General features: G+C 35.1%; 1 protein-coding gene across 2 annotated transcripts; it reads right to left on the reverse strand.

The window, feature by feature from the left end:
- Positions 1 to 352: 352 nt before the first annotated feature.
- On the reverse strand, positions 353 to 17,441 carry LOC121383089. 2 transcript variants are annotated; one of them, XM_041512864.1, is made up of 6 exons: positions 17,321 to 17,441; positions 12,489 to 12,643; positions 10,023 to 10,099; positions 5,486 to 6,986; positions 3,722 to 3,974; positions 353 to 810 (listed from the first exon to the last, which is right to left on the reverse strand). In XM_041512864.1, exons 2-6 carry the CDS (start codon positions 12,637 to 12,639, stop codon positions 465 to 467), a joined length of 2,328 nt encoding a protein of 775 aa, XP_041368798.1. In that variant the 5' UTR covers positions 12,640 to 12,643; positions 17,321 to 17,441; the 3' UTR covers positions 353 to 464. The 2 variants fall into 2 exon arrangements, with proteins under 2 accessions (XP_041368798.1, XP_041368799.1); XM_041512865.1 differs by lacking the exon at positions 17,321 to 17,441 and adding an exon at positions 16,799 to 17,186.
- Positions 17,442 to 23,257: the final 5,816 nt, after the last annotated feature.

The raw sequence follows: 23,257 nt of genomic DNA on the forward strand, positions 1-23,257 counted from the left end.
ATTCCATTCCATCCCATCCATTTAATTGTATATGCACTTTCCCATTACAGCGTTTGATATACCAGTCGTGCGGTGCGGCACTGTTTGGGATGGATAAACCAACCTATCAGATAAATGTGACAGTGTCAAACTGGCTGTATTGTATGGGATGCCGTTTGTCTGGGAATATTTGTTTGTCATGAACGATTACATGGACACAAAAAAAGAGGTGTTTTTAGAGGAATTAATAAATACAGAAAGCTTTGTCTTGGAAAGTAAGGGCGGGGGGGGGGGGGGGGGGGTCAGCTACCTTTTATTAAAGTTCAAAGACTAAAACCGTTTTCGAGTGGCACTAAAATCGAGAATTCCTGGAAAATCTTACGGTGTTGTTTTATTCCATCTAATATTTGGCATTAGTTTTATTTTATTATAACTTGGTTTGCTAACCCCAGAGCTGGTCTTGGCCGATTGGTACTGTTTAATCTTTATTTATGAAGAGATCTAGTCCTGACGTGTTGTGACCCGGATCGAGAACGTGATCGTTGATATTCTGGTGACGTACTTTTGCGGGAATCTTTCTCCGACATCCTTGAGGTACTCAAGTGGTTTCCATGCAAAGGAGCATCATGTGCAGGCAATGTGTATGTGTTTTTCCTTGCATCCAGAAAGTTAACGCTGTCATCTGTTCTTAGTGATGGACTGTTCCGTACTTTATGTTTGCTTATTTCAGCAGTTGGAATATCACCAACTCTGTTCACATCCATTCCAAAACGTGACGAAGACCACCTAGCGGTTGAAGAATTCTGGTCATCTCTGGATTTCCAATTGGAACTGAATGGTGACCCCAAAAAAAAAGAAAAAAAAAAGAAAAAAAGATGACATTTGTTATTAAATTTAAGGTACAACTGTCCAATGGTTTGCGTCTTATTTGATGTTTTCGACTAATAGAGCCTTCTTTACGGTTAAAGTTTGTTTTGTTTAACGACACGGCTAGAGCACATTGATCTCTTTACAGTTAATAGTTAAATATTCAATATATCGGTCTATTTAGGATAGCAGTTTCTGTATATGTAACTTGTTTCTGGTCATTCCAATGTGTGCTGTGGCACAAATTTCACTTCACTTCCTAATATATACTCTTCAAAAAAGTAGGGGAACTCGAATAAGAATTTACAATTGCCAAAATTGTAAGGTATATTAGCTGTGGGGAATGGTTATATGATAATAGTTAATTCATTGGACAAACATTACAACAGGTAGTTCGGTATTACAGTACATGTTATGACCACCAAAGATCTTGAAGGACGATTGGGGTCAGAAGTGAAATTTGAAAGTTCACGTTTTTTATCAGTAAATCGCAAATTCAAAAAATAAAAATGACTAAAAACAAAACAATAACAACTATGATCAACAGAATGAAAACGATCGACAGAAATAATGTTCCAGTGATAAATCGACCTTCCTGGAAATGGTCAAAATCGAGAATGACACCCCATGCATGTATACGGAGCAACTGCGTGATGCATGTGCAAACTATGGAATGTGTTTCGGTGTGTTGATAAACATACCTGAACGTTCTTTACTTGGATGTCTGTGGTCAAAACGTATGTTTTAATATTTCAGGTTCACCTACTTTTTTTGAAGAGCATATATCTTTCTTCATAGGTACGGACCTACTGGGAGGTAAAACCTTGTTTGAGCTACTATATATACCCAAATTAGGACCAGAAACTCATCAAATATAAAAACAATGACAGTTTAAACACAAAAATTTAATGGGGTTTTTCAATATGTAATTTTAGTAATTAAAAATGCTTTTTAGCCACAAACAGTTTACAATAGAAGCAATCTTATGACACTGTCTTTAATATAATAGGTATATGAATAATACATTGGAAACTTACAAAAGAAAGGAAGAAATGTTTTTATAACGATCCACTCAACACATTTTATTTACGGTTATATGGCATCAGACATATGGTTAAGGACCACACAGATATTGAGTGAGGAAACCTTCTGCCGCCACTTAATGGGCTACTCTTTTCGATTAGCAGCAAGGGATCTTTTATATGCACCATCCCACAGACAGGATAGCACATACCACAGCCTTTGATATACCAGTCGTGGTGCACTGGCTGGAGCGAGAAATAGCCCAATGGGCCCACCAAAGGGGATCGTTCCTAGACCGATTGCACATCAAGTGAATGCTTTACCACTGGGCTATATCCTGCCCCTGGGAACTTCATTCAATCCTCCAAAACAAAAAGTCTGTAAAATTTGTTATGACAGAGTCATAGTCATCAGAGGAAATCCGCTGCATTTTTCTAATTAGCAGCAAGGGATCTTTTATATACCTGACCTCTCTCACAGACAACACGGTGCATATCGCGGTATTTGATATACATGTACATATACACATGTAGGTCGATCTGATGTTGGGCACTGGTTGGCTTTGTCACTCCAAATACATTTAAATGTACGGTAACTCACATATATGAACACAAAAACAATAGTTTCAGGAAGTTTTTCAAAACTCAACTTTGTCAAAGTTTTTTAATATTAAAACTTTATAGTTCATGTATAATATGCATAGATGCTGAAGAATACAGGCTCAAATTTCAGGTTTGTGGAGTATAGGAAGCACAATTTGCTTTTCAACTTTCAAGATGGAAGCAAATGCTGGGAACTGAAAAGCAGTTGAGGAAATTTAAAACTTTATGGCTTGACTGTTTTAACAGCAACGTAGAAGACTTGAGACACACACAGATAAACGATCATGAACAATTATCAAGCGAGTGCTTGGCGTGAATTTTAACATTATTACTTATCACTATAATTACTACTACAGCTTTTCTTTTTAACAGTCCTTCTTTCTAAACTTATATATTTATTTTATGTCCCCATTACATCAACCAGCCTATTTAAATATATTTCTATTAACTAGCCATTTATAATGTGTTATTAACATTACTATATACATGTACATATGCATTAATATTAAATATATCATCATCTACATTATTTGTATAAGTATTACTACTATTACTATAATCAGCATACTGCCACAATGTGTATGTACTCCTAGTATTTAGCCTGTATAATGTAATTCATCTTCTGTGAGGCGATGAATCAGGGCACCCCAACCATGGCATGGTCAAAATAAGCTGGGGACAAGAAAAAAAAAAAAAAAAAAAAGAGATAAAAGATTATGATTTATAGTATTGCTCCTGACATGAGGAAATCTTGATCTCTGGATTACTGTCAAAAATACATGTAAGATGGTTTGAGCAAAAGCTGCTCGTGAAGCCGATTATCAGAAAGTCCATATTGCATTTTGAGCAGCAATTGCTGTCTGCTTCCTATCAATGTTGAGCAGTGTGGGACTGTAGAGAACTTTGAAATACTGTAGAGGTCCTTTATAACCTGTGCACCTTCCTATATTTATTACAATTTATTTTTGTGCTTATATCCAATTAAGGTTCAAGCACGCTGTTCTGGGCACACACCTCAGCTATCTGGGCTGTTTGTCCAGGACAGTGGGTTAGTTGTTAATTGTTAGTGGTTAGTGAGAGAGAAGAGGGTGTAGTTGCCTTACACCTACCCATTGAGTTGTTAAAACTCGCTCTGGGTGGGAGCCGGTACCGGGATGCGAACCCAGTACCGACCAGCCTTATGTCCAATGGCTTAATCATGACACCACAGAGGCCAGTCACCTCCTTATAAACAGCTGTGCCTGAATCACCTTAGTTCCAGTAATAGCGATGCTGATGAGTTCAAGGGTGTTTGTTTTTTATCTAAAGCTTCTGCAAGTAGCAAGTCAAAAGACTTCTCCAGGAGCTGCTGCAACATGACAATGACCAGGCACACGCTCTCTGCATCATTGTTCAGTAGGTGGATGTTTTCTAGATGAAGCGCTCTTCCCTTTTCAGAGGTAAACAGGACCAGAGCATCCAGAAAAGCTTCAACACAACATTCCAGTGGAACTCCAAAAATACCTGAAAATCCACATCAAACATTTCAACACAATGCTACTACAAAAACACACACATATACTGGAACATACTGATAGTCATAAAAAAAAGGTCACTGTCAGACTGGTGGTTAATCTGTCTGTCAGGTTTTTTATTGGTGAATGGACTAGTAGTTTCTGACACTCATGGTGGTAAAGTACTTGACTTAGGTGCAGTTGTGGGCGGGAGTTAGCTCAATTGAGTCAAAGGCTGTGGTATGTGCTTTCCTGTTTGTGGGAAAGCGCATATAAAAGATTCCTTGCAAGTTTTCTCTGATAACTATGAATCAGAATTACCAACTGTTTGACATCCAATAGCCAATGATTAATTAATCAATGTGCTCTAGTGGTGTCATTGAACAAAACAAATATTTTAGATGCAGTTGGCTGTATAATCAATTGTTGCTGATTGCCCAGCACGGTTTTCACCATCCTAAACAATACCCCATTTTGTGTATAATCTTGTCTATGGAAAATATAGGCTTACAAATTATTTAAGTTCCCTGCCTTGCTAATTTTCCATAAGAGTAGCCTATGTGGTGACAGGGAGTTTCCTCTCTCACACTGTTAAAATAACCATGTTAGACAGTGACACCAAACAGCCATTGTTAAATGAATGTGCTGAGGTTTCATTAAAAAAACATAATTACATCAGATGTGTACCTGAAATAGACAATTAGGGTATTCTAATACACATATTTGAATTCAAGATGCATAATGCCTTTCTTTGTAAGATGTTCAATAAAACCAAAACACCCCACAATATTAACTCTTAATTCATAAATATAGGTGAATATGTAGGGGTTATTGTTTTTATCCTTGATGTAAAACATATATGCAACTGAAACTCTTGTCCAATGTAAACCAGTCGAGGTATATTTATATTCCCCATCAGTCATGCATGATTGCCTTATTACTGTATATTGTCGTTTATATAATTGCTTGTACTAATAAATTAATAGTATTTAAAGAATTGGAATTTAAGCCAAGCCTGCCTTAAAAGTCATGTAACAAATGATCAGGGAACATTTTGTTTCCAACATGTTTATTAAAAATATACATGATTAGCAAATACTATTTAATGTTTTAAAATAGTGTAGTGATCTCTGAAAGTTGCGTAGCAAATCGTGATGCAATACTGAACAAATTGTTCCCTGATGATATAAATGTACATGTACATGTGTATGTTAAAAACAGTTAATCACTTTTTCTATAATCAAACAGCTGTTACTGAATGAAAGAAAAGAAATTATATCTGTGTTGTTCACATCTTCATATTTGTTTTAATATGTTGTTATACTTTAATTCACAGATTTATACAAAGGGACATTAATATTTATTACATATTAAAGCATCTGACCCTAGTCATCAGGAAGTGTATAATATTTTCAGCTTTTACAGTCATTTGACCATTAAATTGCGTATTATTTACAACATTTTTGCTTAAATCAAAAATTAAAATGTAAGCCCAGTGAATTTTAATATAAATACATGTACCTGTACTAATGAAAGGAAATGCCAGTGACTTCACCATTGTTTTTTCATCAGCATATTCCAGACAATTGTAAAATGTTCTTGTCAACAGCTGAACACAAGAATCATGTCTTCCCTTGATGTATATAGGACCCACTGTGTGAATGATACATTTCAAATGACTCAGTTTGCCAACTGTTGTTGTATGCATGACATGAGACACTGGAAGTTTGCCATTTGTCATTATATAATCTTCACACTCTTTCTTCATTTTCGGACCAGCAGCTTTTTCAATAGCTCTTGCAACTCCGGAGTAATTCATCAGTTCACTGTTTGCAGCATTCACAATACTCTCAACCTTTGCTTTAATAATGCTTTCATCATAAACAGATATCTTCATGCCATTCGGGAGTGTGAAATTAAATACTGTTGAATGCTGTATTTCTTTCCTGCTGTCCGAGGACGTTTCATTTCCTTTTATTTCAGTATCATATGTGGATCTGAAATGAGGTTCAGTATGGGCATCACCAACATGTAGACCTGCCAAATGGCTTGTCAGACTGTTAGCGGGGTGATCACCACTGTCAGAAAGTATGTTATAACTGTCAACACTGACTTCAGTTTTCAGATACTCTTGTAATTCTTTGTTATCGTGAGATCTTGAACTAGCAAAGTTTTCAAAGGTGTGATCAGCATCTTCAGAACGAGACAATCTGACAGCTGTTTTCCTGTCTCTAGTTTCCTCTGCCACTCTCGCCCTCGTATCACCAGAAAAACTGTGTCCAACAGCAGTGGACAATCGCTGACTTGTCTCTGAATCACTATCAGGATGACATCTTCCATAATAATTATTTAAAATGTCCGAGTGATTGTGCCTCCCTAGTCCTAAACCACTTAATGTTCTTGAAGAACTTTCAAAATCAAAACCATCTTTCTGATCATCAAGATTTGAATTCCTCTTGGAAATATCTTCGCCTACTCCACTCAATAGTCCTGAACCACTAACTGTTCTAAAAGAACTTTCCAAATCCAAATCGTGATTCAAGTTCATCTTGGAAACAATGTCTGCACAGTCAGTACCCCTGGCTCCTGGAGCACGAAAAGGACTTTCTGAACTAACGACATCTCGGGAAAAACCATTACCACTCCTTGGTGATCCCAGTCTGTTTCTAGCAACATGATCAGCGACAGACATTTGGTTTCTTGTATAAGATGAAACATTTGCTTCATTTGCTGACTCCGGATCTCGTTCTTGTCTTCTAGTTTCTGGGGTAGTCAATGTAGCTGGATTAGAAGTAACATACAGATGTACTAAATGTTCTTGAATGTGATACTGATGATCCAAAATTCTGTGCAAATAATTCCAAGCCCATTCCAATTCATACCAGTTACCCCTGAGTGCTAATTCATCAGACTTTGTTGAAAGGATTTCGACCCCATTTTGAAGGAAATCTTTGTATTCATCAGTGGCTAAGATCAAGCATGTAACATGGTCCTCTACCAATACTGTGGTAGTACCAAATACCTGTAAAATAAGAATCAAGTCAATAAAATGAGCATGGTTCAAAATTCCTTAAAGATACTTTCATGAGTTTTCTACCACTATAAAATGTTTATGAGTATTGAAGCCTTTTTAATGACTAAATCTTCATATTGTTAGAATATCAGAGTCAGTATTTTTATTGTATTTCTGATCATCCTAATATTTGTAGTTGCTCAAACTAATATATATTTGTTTTGTACGTACACAATTATTAGAAGGTAAAAATAAGTTTGGGTCACAACAAACATTACGATGACCAGAAACATCTTGTATATATATGCAGACACTGATATTCTAAAGAACAAAATATATATATATATATATATATATATTAGTCCTTCCCATAGGTAAAGCCTTTTCTCATTTTTATACTATGGAATTTATTACAAGCTATTTATTTCTGAGCCGACAGTTTTCACACAAAAAATAGTGTTTTTTTTGTTATTTCCAAAACACTTTTAATTTTCTTCTTATGTCAAACCCAATTGAAATTATTTACAAAAAACATTTTTGTACGAGGATGGGACAGACTATAATTTTACTCTTTTAAAAGGCTGTAAATATTATAAAATAAGTCTAAAATATTATAATAGTAGCAAATGTCATTCTGTTGTTTTCCATTAAACGAAAATGAAATAAATGTTTGTTTAAGGAATTCCCCAGCACCTCATTACTAGATGGCAGTTGGACATCAGGTATGTGTTCATTTAAAATGAAATAAATGTTTGTTTAAGGAATTCCCCAGCACCTCATTACTAGATGGCAGTTGGACATCAGGTATGTGTTCATTTAAAATGAAATAAATGTTTGTTTAAGGAATTCCCCAGCACCTCATTACTAGATGGCAGTTGGACATCAGGTATGTGTTCATTTAAAATGAAATAAATGTTTGTTTAAGGAATTCCCCAGCACCTCATTACTAGATGGCAGTTGGACATCAGGTATGTGTTCATTTAAAATGAAATAAATGTTTGTTTAAGGAATTCCCCAGCACCTCATTACTAGATGGCAGTTGGACATCAGGTATGTGTTCATTTAAAATGAAATAAATGTTTGTTTAAGGAATTCCCCAGCACCTCATTACTAGATGGCAGTTGGACATCAGGTATGTGTTCATTTAAAATGAAATAAATGTTTGTTTAAGGAATTCCCCAGCACCTCATTACTAGATGGCAGTTGGACATCAGGTATGTGTTCATTTAAAATGAAATAAATGTTTGTTTAAGGAATTCCCCAGCACCTCATTACTAGATGGCAGTTGGACATCAGGTATGTGTTCATTTAAAATGAAATAAATGTTTGTTTAAGGAATTCCCCAGCACCTCATTACTAGATGGCAGTTGGACATCAGGTATGTGTTCATTTAAAATGAAATAAATGTTTGTTTAAGGAATTCCCCAGCACCTCATTACTAGATGGCAGTTGGACATCAGGTATGTGTTCATTTAAAATGAAATAAATGTTTGTTTAAGGAATTCCCCAGCACCTCATTACTAGATGGCAGTTGGACATCAGGTATGTGTTCATTTAAAATGAAATAAATGTTTGTTTAAGGTCCCCAGCACCTCATTACTAGATGGCAGTTGGACATCAGGTATGTGTTCATTTAAAATGAAATAAATGTTTGTTTAAGGAATTCCCCAGCACCTCATTACTAGATGGCAGTTGGACATCAGGTATGTGTTCATTTAAAATGAAATAAATGTTTGTTTAAGGAATTCCCCAGCACCTCATTACTAGATGGCAGTTGGACATCAGGTATGTGTTCATTTAAAATGAAATAAATGTTTGTTTAAGGAATTTCCCAGCACCTCATTACTAGATGGCAGTTGGACATCAGGTATGTGTTCATTTAAAATGAAATAAATGTTTGTTTAAGGAATTCCCCAGCACCTCATTACTAGATGGCAGTTGGACATCAGGTATGTGTTCATTTAAAATGGTCCACTTAAGCTGCATTAAAAAGAGGGGAAATTATTAAAACAAATCTTCTAGTTACTTGTACATGTGCATATTGGTTGCTGATTTTGTACACGGTCATGGAATATGCCATGACATGGTAGAATACAAAACTGAACTATATCTAAAATATTAAAACACAGATGTTACTTAATAAGATTGGCTCTTTAACAAAGACAACATCCTCAACAGTTCAGATGATAAACATAGTTAGAGGTCACTCAACACTAAAAATAGTATCTGATGAGTTCTAATCTAATGATCATTGGGCATAGAAATGAAAAAGTATTTCCCATAGGCCTGTAAAAACTTTCACCTCTTTCAGTATGTTTGGGCGAGTATGAGGCGAGTAATTGTTAGAGAAGAGAAAAAAGAAACAAATAGATATTTGGGCGAGTATGAGTCAAGTGTAAATGTTAGAGATGAGAAAAAAGAAACAAATAGATGTCTGAGCGAGTATGAGGAGAGTGTAAATGTTAGAGATGAGAAAAAAGAAACAAATAGATTTTTGGGCAAGTATGAGTCGAGTGTAAATGTTAGAGATGAGAAAAAAGAAACAGATAGATGTATGAGGCGAGTGTAAATGTTAGAGATGAGAAAAAAGAAACAGATAGATGTTTGGGGGAGTATGAGGAGAGTGTAAATGTTAGAGATGAGAAAAAAGAAACACATAGATATTTGGGCGAGTATGAGGCGAGTGTAAATGTTAGAGATGAGAAAAAAGAAACAGATAGATGTATGAGGCGAGTGTAAATGTTAGAGATGAGAAAAAAGAAACAGATAGATGTTTGGGGGAGTATGAGGAGAGTGTAAATGTTAGAGATGAGAAAAAAGAAACACATAGATGTTTGGGCGAGTATGAGGCGAGTGTAAATGTTAGAGATGAGAAAAAAGAAACAAATAGATGTTTGGGCGAGTATGACGAGAGTGTAAATGTTACAGATGAGAAAAAAGAAACAAATAGATGTTTGGGCGAGTATGAGGCGAGTGTAAATGTTAGAGATGAGAAAAAAGAAACAAACAGAATGATACATGTGATGGATTACCAGCATATATTACCTGATGTGGTAAAGGCTTCACGTCAAATCTAACAGCACCATGGGCTAATTCATTTGTGCTCAAGATCTTAGCTAGTGCTGCAATGGACAGAATATTCCATTTAGTTCAACACCGATCCAACATAAATGAATGATTGAATGATTGAATGAATTAATGTGAGTGAATGAGTGGAATGAATGAGTAAATGAATGTATGTATGAATTAATAATTAAATTTCTGTTACATTCATTACAATATAACGTCATCCCATTGGTCAAGATGTAGCAACGGGAGTTTGTTCATTTCTCAATGAACGTAAAAAATTACGTTGTCAGGGAACGGCATATCTGATGGCATCATTTTATATGGTTAAGTTGTCTTATTGAGTGTTATTGTTTATGGACCAAAATTAATTCAAAATAAAGTATGAACTTTTAGTGTTATTATTAGTAAGTATGTATAAAATTTAATTATAAGTATTGTCTGTTATTTCTTTTACGTTCATCTGGGTATGAACAAAAAACATTATCCGCAAACTTATGTGAGAATGGCTTCGCCGATTCACACAATGAATGAATGAATGAATGAATGAATGATTGAAAGAATTAATTAATTAATGTTTCAGGGCATGCCCAGGGTTTCTGCTAGAGGGTACGTAGGGTAAACTTACGTACTTAATGAACATTTATTGTTTAATTCTTAGAAAGAATATAGTAAGAGAATTGCTGTTTAAAAATTGACTAAAATTGCATGAAATATAGTATCTTATTTCTAAATATTTCAAACCTGTAACCACCTAATAAGGGCACTTATAATTTGTTTTCTTTAATTACATACTCACAAATTATTTTCTGCCAGAAAGCCTGACATCAAATTTTTTTTTAAATGTATCCGATTCAGTTATTGGACCCCCACAATGTTTTAAATGTATATGAATGAATGGATTGTTTACATCAATATAAAGATTTAACAGTTGTTACTAGAACAAATACAAAAAAGGTTACACTAACAATACAATATACACTTCACAAATGAATATTTCAAAGGATGTGTATATCTTCTATGTTCTATCAAGAGGATTAACATACTAATGTAATAATATCAACAGTAGTAACATGCTTGTAGCCACACATGCTATAATATGCCCAGTAAGCAACAGATGTTGACATTAATGCTGGCCTGCTAGTGAAGTGCTAGGTCAGGTCAGGTCAGGTCAGGTCATTACATTTCATATTAATTATGCTTAGAATATTCTGATGTGAATCGTGTTATTTTAAATAGGAAAATAAAAAATAATTATAAAAATCATTTTCATTTTCTATAACTTTCCATGTCCCAACATAAAATTTCATCACTTTCAGGGCCTAGAAAAATACAAAGTGCATCACTGTCCTGGATTTCCACGACCCATTTAAACCTGGTTATTTTCCGCACTTTGACACATATAATGATATCGGTACATGTTTGTCACATATTTGCACTAGGAACAAGAGCCCTTTGTTAAGATATGCTTTTTGGCTCATCCTATTTCACAGTTGTTCACCTCTTGTTATTAGTTCAGGGACTTTGACCAGTACTGGCAGATATTACTACTGATATTAAACAATTAATTATTAATATATACTTAGTTTTTAGTCAGTGTTCGGTTTACTAAATAATAATAATAATAATAATAATAATAATAGTATAATAATAAATAATGATAATACAATTTATTTATAAATAAAATGTAACTCAATTAATACTAGGCTATTGTCTCCAAGACCATAATAATTATAACAACTTATAAACTTGCTTGTCCTTACAGATGATTTGACTCTCTAAAAAAAAAGAAAAAAGCCTCCAAGAACATTAAAAATTTATTTTTATAATAATACTTCAAAACAAATCATTCCACCACTCTCAAATCTCTATAAATGTTGTTTTTTTTGTGTTTTTTTAAATATACCAATCAGTAGATTATTTCATAGGACTAAATTCACTAAAAAGACTGAGTTCCCATTGTGTTCATTACAGATTTCCTGTTCAAGTACTTGTCCATTAAATCACAGCTTTAGATCACACTAAACTGGGTATAACAGAGATTGTTGTCTGTTCTGAGCACACCCAGATCTTTTCAGTACAGTAATGTTATAGTATAATAGCCGGTAAAGGGTTGTGCATATTCAGAAATGCATTTCAAGTAATTTTAATCTCTTGACAGCTTTACATTACATTTACACTGATTTTGAGATGAAATCTTTTGAGGAACTAGCATGTTGTTGTACTTAATGTGGGCAAACTCATTATTGCCTCAGCATTAGTGCAATCTAAAGCAATGTAAATATCAAAATATTTCCAGGAAAAATAAAATGCATCAAGGACCATTAGACTTTGAAGTCAAGACTCTTGTTAATTAATTAATTAACTGAAATGACAGTTCAAGGATGCAATGAATTTGATTTTAAATTAGAACATCACTATTACACTGTAACTACAAATACAAACCAAGTTTATCTTGATATATTATCACAGCATCATTGTTCAACAGTGGATAGTAGATCTTGTCAATTCTGCTGTCAATGACCGACTCAAAATAGGACTGCAAATTCTGCACACTCAATGTGGCTGGAATGTTACCAACTCGAATGCCAGCCATATTGCTGTAATGAGAAGAAAATGTAAGATGTTTACAATTATTTTACTATCACTTAAAACTACATTCCCTGGAATATTTTTTATTATTTAAGCATATAGAACAGAAAATCCAATTACGTTTGGTGCATATATGATGCCGCACTCCGCATTGGTTTCACTACGCTGGCTTATCCAGGTCAAAAAAAAAGCCATGATTTTGAAAATGGAACACTTTTGACGATCTCAGTTTTCATTGGCTTATCACAAGTATAGAATTCCCCAACAAGAGATCACGTGAGATTTCGCAATTTTTAAACAAATTTAACTGTCTTGATTGAGGGGTCATCACATATCTCCAAAACATATTTATATCCATAGAGGTATGGTATGCCTTTCCAAGGGTCGGTGAGTGGGGGATTTGCTTTGAAATTTTGACAGTGGCCAGCTGTTGACATACGCATTACATGTAAGGGGGTGTTACTAATTACGTAACACTCTAGGGGTAGAGGAAGAGGGTACTGTGTTCGATTTACGTAACATTTTTCAAGACTATTTTTTTATTCATTACTTAGACCTAAAAAGGTGTTTTTTGGAAATGCGCAGTTAGTCTAGGATCTATCCCCATCGGCGGGTATACAAAAAGACTATGGTATGTGATATCCTGTCTGTGGGATGGTACATATAAACAATGCCTTGCTAAAACAAAATGTAGTGGGTTTCCAAGGCACGTGTGCAGGGATTTCAGCGGGGTTGGGGTTATAGACTGTGTTAAGCAAAGTTTATATGGGGCCATGATCCGTCAAAAAATACATTTCAATTTTTTTTAAGCTTGGGCAAGTAAGGGTTTCGACCTCCAATACCCTCCCCCACTGCACATGCACCCGATTCCTCTCTAAGATTATATGTCAAAATTAACAAATGTTAGACATCCAACAGCAGATGGAAGGAAGGATAGGATATGTTTTATTTAACGACACACTCAACACATTTTATTTACGGTTGTATGGGGTCGGATGATTATTAAATCAATATGTTTTATCTTTGATGTCGTTAAACAACACACACACCCAACTTTACCCTTTCCAAACGAAATAATATTTATTTGAATTTGTCGATTTTGACACGTAAAAGTAAGAAGTGAAAACGTTCATTGTCTACTTTAGTATATTTTATTTTAAAAATATATACATGATTAATGTGTTACTAGTATACAAACTAAACTTTGAAAGTTCTACTAACACTTTATAAAATATCAATTCTGAAACAGGAAGGTATGACTGTCGATAATACGTTGTCAAGAGCAAACTGATTTTAACTAAAGACTCTAGTACCCAATCTTCAACCGAACGTTCTTCGTACAGCGCAAGATTTCTTTTAAAAAAATTTGAGACGAACCCTACAATTTGAAATCGGCAAACACACGTGTTAACGTCGTTTGTGCTTTGCCGAGCTATGGCGGCACAGGCGACGAATCAAGCATATACGTTTGCCGATATCCGTTCATAGCGAACACACACAACTTTTTTAAAAGTGCATTTGAGCTTGTATTTCACATTTGTACATGATGTTATAATATGGTAATCACTTCTGTGGGGACTAATGACTTTCTTAGACATGCAAGGCCTATGATTTCATGACACCATATATATATAACATAATACATATATATATACTCTTCAAAAACAGATGGGGAACTCTAATAAGAATTTACAATTGCCAAAGTTGTAAGGTATATTAGCTGTGGGGAAAAGTTACATGATAATAGTGAATTAATTGGGCAAACATTACAACTGGTAGTTCAGTATTACAGTAGGTTTTATGACCACCAAAGATCTTGAAGGAAGATTGGGGACAGAAGTGAAATTTGAAAATTGACATTTTTTTATCAGTAAATTGCAAATTTAAACAATAAAAATTACTAAAAACAAAACAATAACAACTGTATGATCAACAGAATGAAAAAGATTGACAGAAAGAATGTTCCACAGTGATTAATGGACCTTCCTGGAAATTGTCAAAATAGATAATGACACCCCATGCACGTGTACGGGGCAACTGCGTGATGCATGTGCGAACTATGGAATGTGTTTCGGTGTGTTGATAAACAGACCTGAACGTTCTTTACTAGGATGTCTGTGGTCAAAACATATGTTCGGTCTAATAGTTGATATTAACATTAATATTTCAGGTTCCACCTACTTTTTTTGAAGAGTATATTTTATAACATGATCAAATGCATGTATGTTTTATTTCACGAATGGTACAATTTTTATTTTAATCTTTTTCATCTTGAAATTCATATTTTATTTGTATTTATTATTTTCTCTATATTTATATGTTAAAAAAATCAGTAAGAAAATTACATTCTGTTCAATGAAGAACTGACAATTAATGAGACTGGTTGACGTTAAGTCTAAAAATCAGCATCCATATTTTCACACAAATGGTTTTGAATTTGAAATGGTGTCACTTAGTCTAGTCTAGCCAAATGATATTACGTACATACTGTATATGCATGCACTAATAATAAACTTGTCCATGATGTTTCTGGTTTTTTAATTTTGGAACTTTCAATGTACTTGACAGGTAAAGGTGCATGGGTTCGGGGTGGTTTTCTTAATTTAGCTGATTTTATAATTAACTTTATAGCATAATCACCGACTTGGAATTAACCAGTGTGTGTAAATAAATTATTGTTTAAGTTGCTCGGTCTATTGTAATGTGTTACTTTATGCTATTATTAATACAACACATGTGAAATTTAGAACCCTATATCATCTGGATAAAAAAGTAGCCATTTCCCCTCTATCATCACCCAAATTATAAAACGGAGGTAGGCCGGATAACTGAGGGTTTGCTGTTACAATACAAACAGAACCAACTGGCCTGTACATTTATTGTTATTATTATTAATTATTGTTTTTGTTGTTGTTATTAATGTTATATTATTTTTATCTCTGTGTAGCATGGGACCCTGGTTAGTCGAAGTACTTAATAATTGTATTAGTATATATGTTAAAACTGCTTTGTAATTTTATTATAATTATTAGTTGAAGAAATTTTTTAATTGTTACTTAAACCAACAATGCAGAAAAATCTACATATTTGATGCAATCAAAAGTACACACATGCTTACAATCGGTCTACCCCTGCTCACTAAACGAAAAACATAACTCTATTGAGTCATGTTATTTACTATTTTCAAGTATAGAAGTGCAAAACATCATAAGAACAAAGTATATAGCTGCAATTTGCTTGGTTGAATTTATGTCTTGAAGAAATCAATAAAAAAGGAACTCTTTTTATGAATTTGTTTTATTGATTTAGCAGTCAGCAGGTTGCTGCATGGTGTTTCAAATATTGCTTGCAAAATAAGGTGAGAAAAACTTCCTTTTTGCTTTTTTAAATAGCTTTGGTTATTTCTAATTGTATTTTTTATCTAACTATTTTTTAAAATATTTATTCAAATATAATACTCACTATACATATTGTAGACTAGTAATAGCCATATTTTTAAGGCCAAGAGAATGAAAGTTATAGATTTGCGTCCGAACAATTTTAAAAACACATGAGGCTTTTTTTCATTATTCATTATTTTTATTGATCTATTATTTCCATAGTAGATTCAAGTCCAAATGAGGTCGACACATCAAGAGTTCCGCAATTTTTGTCAATGTTTGGAATTTACTAGTATATACTGCTTTCTGCTTGAGGATTCAATGCTCTACTGGGTTACACTTCAGAATTTATGACGGAGATGGCAGTTTTGGCGCGAAGGACCTCGTAGACATTACCACCATTGACGATTTGGAACTTGAATTTGTGTGATGATCATTAAGTGCCTTTTTTGTGCAAATAATGAATTTTTTTGTAAATAATGAAAATGTTTAGCGGTACCTTTCACGGCATGCGGGCGGTGGATGCAAATCTATAACTTTCATTCTCATGGCCTATTGCAAAACTGTATTGATCTACATCTTAGTTTACATTTTCAAATTTTAGCGCCCTTATTTGCTTGCATGGAAAAACTATTGACGTGTGACCTCACATTTTCACTCACTAATACGTAAAAATAAACATGAACATGCAGACGACACTTCGATATATATTTTGGGCATGATCGCCATAAATTACGAAAACTACCAATGTTTTAATTGGCATACGGGTCATGTGATTTTTACCTATTTTGGTTCCTGTGTAGAAAAAAGAATGTTTAAGGTAAACTGTAGCAAATAAATGGATATACTTCAAATTTCTTAGCTATTTGACTGTCTACACATCTTATTGTGAGACTTGGAACGTAAACAAACAGTAGGTGGTGTATTACTTTAAAAAGGGGTAAAATCCCAAATGGCACGACTTAATAGAGACGACTCAACAGGGTGAGAGTACTGACACCAGATTGTTTGGGCAACAGCCTAAATTTAATTAAATTGTTAGTGGATAAATAATAAAATAGTTTTAGGAAGTCCTGCAACCTTAACAGCCACTGATTTAGCAAACACTGATTTCCCCCCGTATATGGTATCAAAATAGTAATATCTGAAATATATCCGAGATATCTGAGATAAATTTAATAAACCGAGGGCGTCTGGGTACTATGACAACGTCACAAAAAGTCATGGCGCTGTCATGTCTCGCAGGCCCTACCGTGACTGTCAGTTATAATAATTTGATGTTATTGGAAACAATTCAGTACTTACCAGTATATTAAATTATGAATAGTCTGTGCATAGTCATTTCGCGGTTTGTCGTTTACAAGACACAACTTGCTTAGATTGCTAGAATCGAATTTTTTTTTAAAAGAAAAGAAAAGAAAATACATCAGAGTTATCTGTCCTTGTTTTTCAGAATATTTCGTTAATTTTCGCCGAGAACCTTTAACGATAACCATTCGGATATACTCGGCAGAATCCGTAATTTATTAGGTGATTTGCTGTGTATAGGAAATAAAATCCCATATGCGTCAATGTTAACGTATGTAGTTAAAACACTATGCAATATATCAACCAAATTATTATTCATATACATGAATATTCCAACCACTCTCTCAAAGTATTAACTGGGCTATTTCTTGTTCCAGGCCGTGGTATGTGCTATCCTAGATATCTGTGGGATGGTGCATATAAAAGACCCCTTGCTAATATTGGAAAAAAATTTAGCGGGTTTCGATGATTAATAAATCAATGTGCATTAGTGACGTCGTTAAGCAAAACAAACTTTAACAAACAAACTTTTTGTCAGAGTGGTACTCGCGGGGATTTCTAGTTACATAATTGGTACAACTGTTGCATTTAGCAGCAAACTGCATTTCGAGATATTTAGTTTTCATATTTCCCCAGGGGAAGAACACCTTAAAGACTCGAGCACTTCGCGAGCTCGATCTCGGTCAGCTCCTTAATGTTCTCTTGCTTCCGCGAGTCTGAATATGAATAGGTGAGTTGTCCTGACACCATCCCGTGTACATTTTAAGTCACTGACGGGTGGTGACTCTCTGTATGCATCTCCATACCTCTTTGTTGGACTCTTTCTTTCGGGGGGCGAGACGTAGCCCAGTGGTACAGCGCTCGCTCGATGCGCGGTCGGTGTGGGATCGATCCCCGTCAGTGGGCCCTTTGGGCTATTTCTCGTTCCAGCCAATACACCACGACTGGTATATCAAAGGCCGTGGTATGCACTACCCTGTCTGTGGGAAGCGCAAATAAAAGATCCCTTGCTACTAATCGAAAAGAGTAGCCCTTGAAGTGTCTGACGCCATATAACCGTAAATAAAATGTGTTGAGTGCGTCGTTAAATAAAACATTTCTTTCTTTCTTTTTTTAAAATATATTTTCCGGGGAAACATGACTCGACCACTCTAAAAATAGACACCCCCCCCCCCCCACCACCACCACCACACACACACACACACAATGACAGCCTCCGTCCTGACGACTAACTTAGAGTTCTATAAAAAAAAAAAAAAGTATTTTTAAAATGATAAAAATAACCTGATAAATGTGTTCGAAGAGACCCTTCATTAAAAAAAAAAAAAAAAAAAAAAAAAATTCATCAAAGGAAAACGGGACGAAAAGGGGACGGTGTTCACAACGCAGCATATCATTTCCCGCTCTACCGATCCGCCTTTGGCCAAAGCAGACGATTTGCTTTTATTATTAGGTACCTGCATTGCATCATGTGTCATTGAACGCTTTGTATGTCATTAAACTAGGTCACCGCACTCTTGAACGTCATGTGATATACATACATAAACATAAATGGCGTAAACTAAGATGTGAAATGATAGAAGTGAAAGCGGATAGCCCTGGGCACTCCAATATATGATGTTTCTTTTTATTAAGCCTTTAAAATTCATAAATTTTCGTTTTCATTTCCTGACGCACCATTCTTCGATTTGCACTATATATGATTTACAACGTAGATCACATTCATTTGCTGATTTGCACTATATATGATTTACAACGTAGATCACATTCATTTCCTGACGCACCATTCTTCCATTTGCACTATATATGATTTACAACGTAGATCACATTCAAACATTCTGAACGTTAAATTGACAATATCTGACATACAGTACCAGATTATATATATATATATATATATATATATATATATATATATATATATATATATATATATATATGTATGTATGTATGTATGTATTGATGTATGTATGTATGTACTGAAGTATGTCGAGATTGACTGTTACATACATAGATATTAACGCACTGGCGCAGGGGATAATTAAATCCTTTCTGACCTCACAAATTGTCCCATACCGTTGCTATGACTCGAACCTGTGGCACCGTTATTGTTATTGTTGTTGTTGTCTTTTTGGGAGTAATGTTGTGGTGTGATGGTTTGGTGGTTTGTTTGTTGGTTGGTTTTTGGGGTTGTTTGGGTTGTTTGGGGTTGTTGTTTTTTGTGTGTGTGTGTGTGTGTGTGTTTTTTTTTTTGTTTTTTTTTGGGGGGGGGGGGTTGGAGGGGGGTGGAGGGGGGTATATTATTTATCTATATTCTGGAAGATGAATATCGTAGTCTGCTGGTTGTTTATATATAATGCATGTAGTGCTAGGCTCAGGCGGTCAATTGTTTCGACGAAGTTGGCTAACTTTCTGCTGGCAGTTGGTAATCTGAGCCTTGGCTAGTTTTGTTACGGTCATGGCCTGCAAGTAGCATAAGAATACTATGCCATTTTTTGACGTTGCACCCACTCCTGCAAAATTATGCTAAAATCACTTTTGTGATTCAATATACATTTCCTACTAGAATCAGATCCTCATATTGCATCTTTTACCAAATGACCGGCGTCGTGGTTAGGCCATCGGTCTACAGTCTGGTAGGTACTGGTTTCGGATCCCAGTCGAGACATGGGATTTTTAATCCAGATACCGACTCCAAACCCTGAGTGAGTGCTCCGCAAGGCCAATTGCACCTACCAGTGATCCATAACTGGTTCAACAAAGGCCAAAACGCAAATAAAAGATCCCTTGCTGCCTGTGGTAAAAGAGTAGCCTATGTGGCGACAGCGGGTTTCCTCTAAAAACAGTGTCAGAATGACCATATGTTTGACGTCCAATAGCCGATGATAAGATAAAAAATCAATGTGCTCTAGTGGCGTCGTTAAATAATACAAACTTTACTTTTTCCAAATGATCACAGCATCTCTTTTGTGAGTCAGTATACATCCATTTATTATTAGAACAGTTAACTTCTAGTATTACACCTTTTACCGAATAATGCTCACATCTCCTAAAGTAAACATTTGTCAGTAAATAATACGTTTGACAGGAATAAGACTATAGCGCTCGTAAAAAGTGTGACTCGTCTCGCAAAGCCAGAAATAACCAAGGCTAGAAACATAAATGTGCCATAAAAAAACATTTAATAACAATATGCGCTTGTTTCTTGTGTGCATTTTCCGCTACAGATATGTATTTCTGTAGTTGAACTTAAAGCACTTTAAACGGCATGTGAATTTTAAAAATATGTTTTTCTTTATAGTCTGCGACATCATAAATGGAACATAATCTAGTCAATCTATAACAGAAAGAAAGAAAAGAAAGAAAGATAATAGAAGAAGTAAGGGTGTAACCCACCACTTATTGCAACAGAAAGAAATTAATGAGGTATTTTTGTCTGAAACCTTTGAGACTTCTGAATGACATAAAGAAATTATACTAAAATAAGTGGAACACTTTATTTTTAGATTAAAAACGTATACTTCCTTCTCACAATATCGCGGGCTCTGCAGTATCGCGGATATCAAGGTTGTTTTTTATGCTTAGCATGCACGACGGCCCCTGGTAAAGAATTTAATTATTTGTTTTAGTCTTTTTTACAATACATTTACAAAACAAACAAAAAATCATATTAGAATAATTATGCAATAAATCATATTTAAGTTTTTCGAGTATCACGATTTTATAGGTATCTCCCTAAAGAAACTGTCGCGGTAAAAACACATTCGCGTCGATAATCTTTATTCACTAACTGGATTTATATGAAAATATACGAAACGAAAAACATGGAAAAGCTGAAATCTAAATAAAGTACTATTATATTTACCTGTGAAATTTTTGTTGTGCACTTTGTCATTTATTGAAACCTGAAATCAAGTATATAATTTATTGTCTTTTCCTCATAGGCGTACGGGCTCCCATTTTCGTAGGGTTTTTGTTGTGCACTTTGTCATTTATTGAAACTCGAAATCAAGTATATAATTTATTGCCTTTCCCCATAGGCGTACATGCTCCCATTTTTGTAAGGCTATAGCCTTATCCCCGTGATAGCACGAGACAACACATACCGTGGCCCCTTTTTTGATCGAGAATGACAAAGTACTATAAAATGACAATAAAACAAAACAGCTTAAATATTTATTACACTGTATATCTGTATAATCTTTTTACGTTTTCAAACGTATTCGTCTAAAGCTTATCCCCGTGTGCTATAGTTGCAAACGAATCACAACGCATTTTGATATGGATTACAATTAACTTTGAGGGTAGAATGATTGAAATGCATGGTAATAAGGTTTGAGGTTAGCACATCTTGCCCGAATATTAGGTTTAACTCTAGCACTAGAGGGGCAGCCCCCCCCCCCCCTCCCCGTCCCCGGTCTCGTACGTGTATGCCTTTCCCGGCATTTATAATTATTAACGTTTTAAAACTGTATCCCGGCACATTCATTAGCAGCGGTATATTATATATATAATATATTTTATATTATGCACTTTTCCACAGACATGGCAACACATATCACGGTATTGCATGTATAAGTAGTTATGTATTGGACGGGACCGATCCTGCGACCTGTCGCACCTCAGGCGATCATTCGACGCCACGTGATATGAGTTCCTCGTACACGAATATCCCCGAGAACTGCCGATTGTGACAAGATAACGATACGACGTCATCAGTTGCTAGGTAGTGCGCTATTCTCGTACGAGGCACTCGTTTCGTGTGCTATGTTTCATAAAACCACCAGCTAGATCACCTTGTTTTATTATCTACACATACCGCGACCCTATTGATAAAACGCTCGCCTGATGCGCGGTCCGTCTGGGATCGATTCCTGTCGGTGGACCCATTGGGCTATTTTTCGCTCCAGCCAGTGCACCATGACTGGTATATCAAAGGCCGTGGTATGTTCTATCCTGTCTGTAGAACGATGTATATAAAAGATCCATTGCTACTAATGGAAAAGAAATGTTAACGGGTTTCCTGTCTAAGACTATATGTAAAACTTACCAAATGTTTGACATCCAATAGCCGATGATTAATAAATCAATGTGTTCTAGTGGTGTCGTTAAACAAAACAAACTTCTTCTTGTTTCGTATAGTGTGGCGACGCCTTGAGTCGCTATATTTAATGAAACCACCAGCTAGCACGAGACAACACATACCGCGGCCCCTTTTTTGATCGAGAATGACAAAGTACTATAAAATGACAATAAAACAAAACAGCTTAAATATTTATTGCACTGTATATCTGTATAATCTTTTTACGTTTTCAAACGTATTCGTCTAAAGCTTATACTTAGCCCTATGACGGGGCTTTAGACTGCACCAAAGTCAAGGCGATGGACATTGTGCCCAAAATACGTATGATAAAAGAAAAAAGAAGAAAGAATCACACCCAAATTAAGTACAAACATGCTGACCTCATAACATTTCACTTCAGTGTCACTAAAATGTTAAGTTTAATTGGAGTAAACTAATTTGAAATGCATTTTTAAATATTGTCGCAGCTGTTATGACAGTACTCAACTAAAATGACCTTACACTCAGTGTATTTGTTTTTGTTTAAAGACACAGATCAGACAAAAACAAAAACGTAAACAAAACTAATAACCTCCCAAAAAACACAAAAAAGCCCAAACAAACAAACCCCACCAAAACAAAAACAAAAAACCCCAAACGAACACACACCCCCCAACCCCCCCCCCCCCCAAAAAAAAACCCCCCCACCCCAAAACCCCACAAACAAAACAAGACAACTCCCCACTCCGTAATATATATATATATAAATTAAAAAATATAATAATAATAAAGTGAGATCTAACGCCGTGCATGAGTAGATGTTAATTATTTTTACCGTATATCGTGTCGTACAGTATAGGTGGGGGTTTTTC

The sequence above is a fragment of the Gigantopelta aegis genome, chromosome 10 (assembly GCF_016097555.1).
Source record: "Gigantopelta aegis isolate Gae_Host chromosome 10, Gae_host_genome, whole genome shotgun sequence".
Taxonomy (NCBI): Eukaryota; Metazoa; Mollusca; class Gastropoda; order Neomphalida; family Peltospiridae; genus Gigantopelta; species Gigantopelta aegis.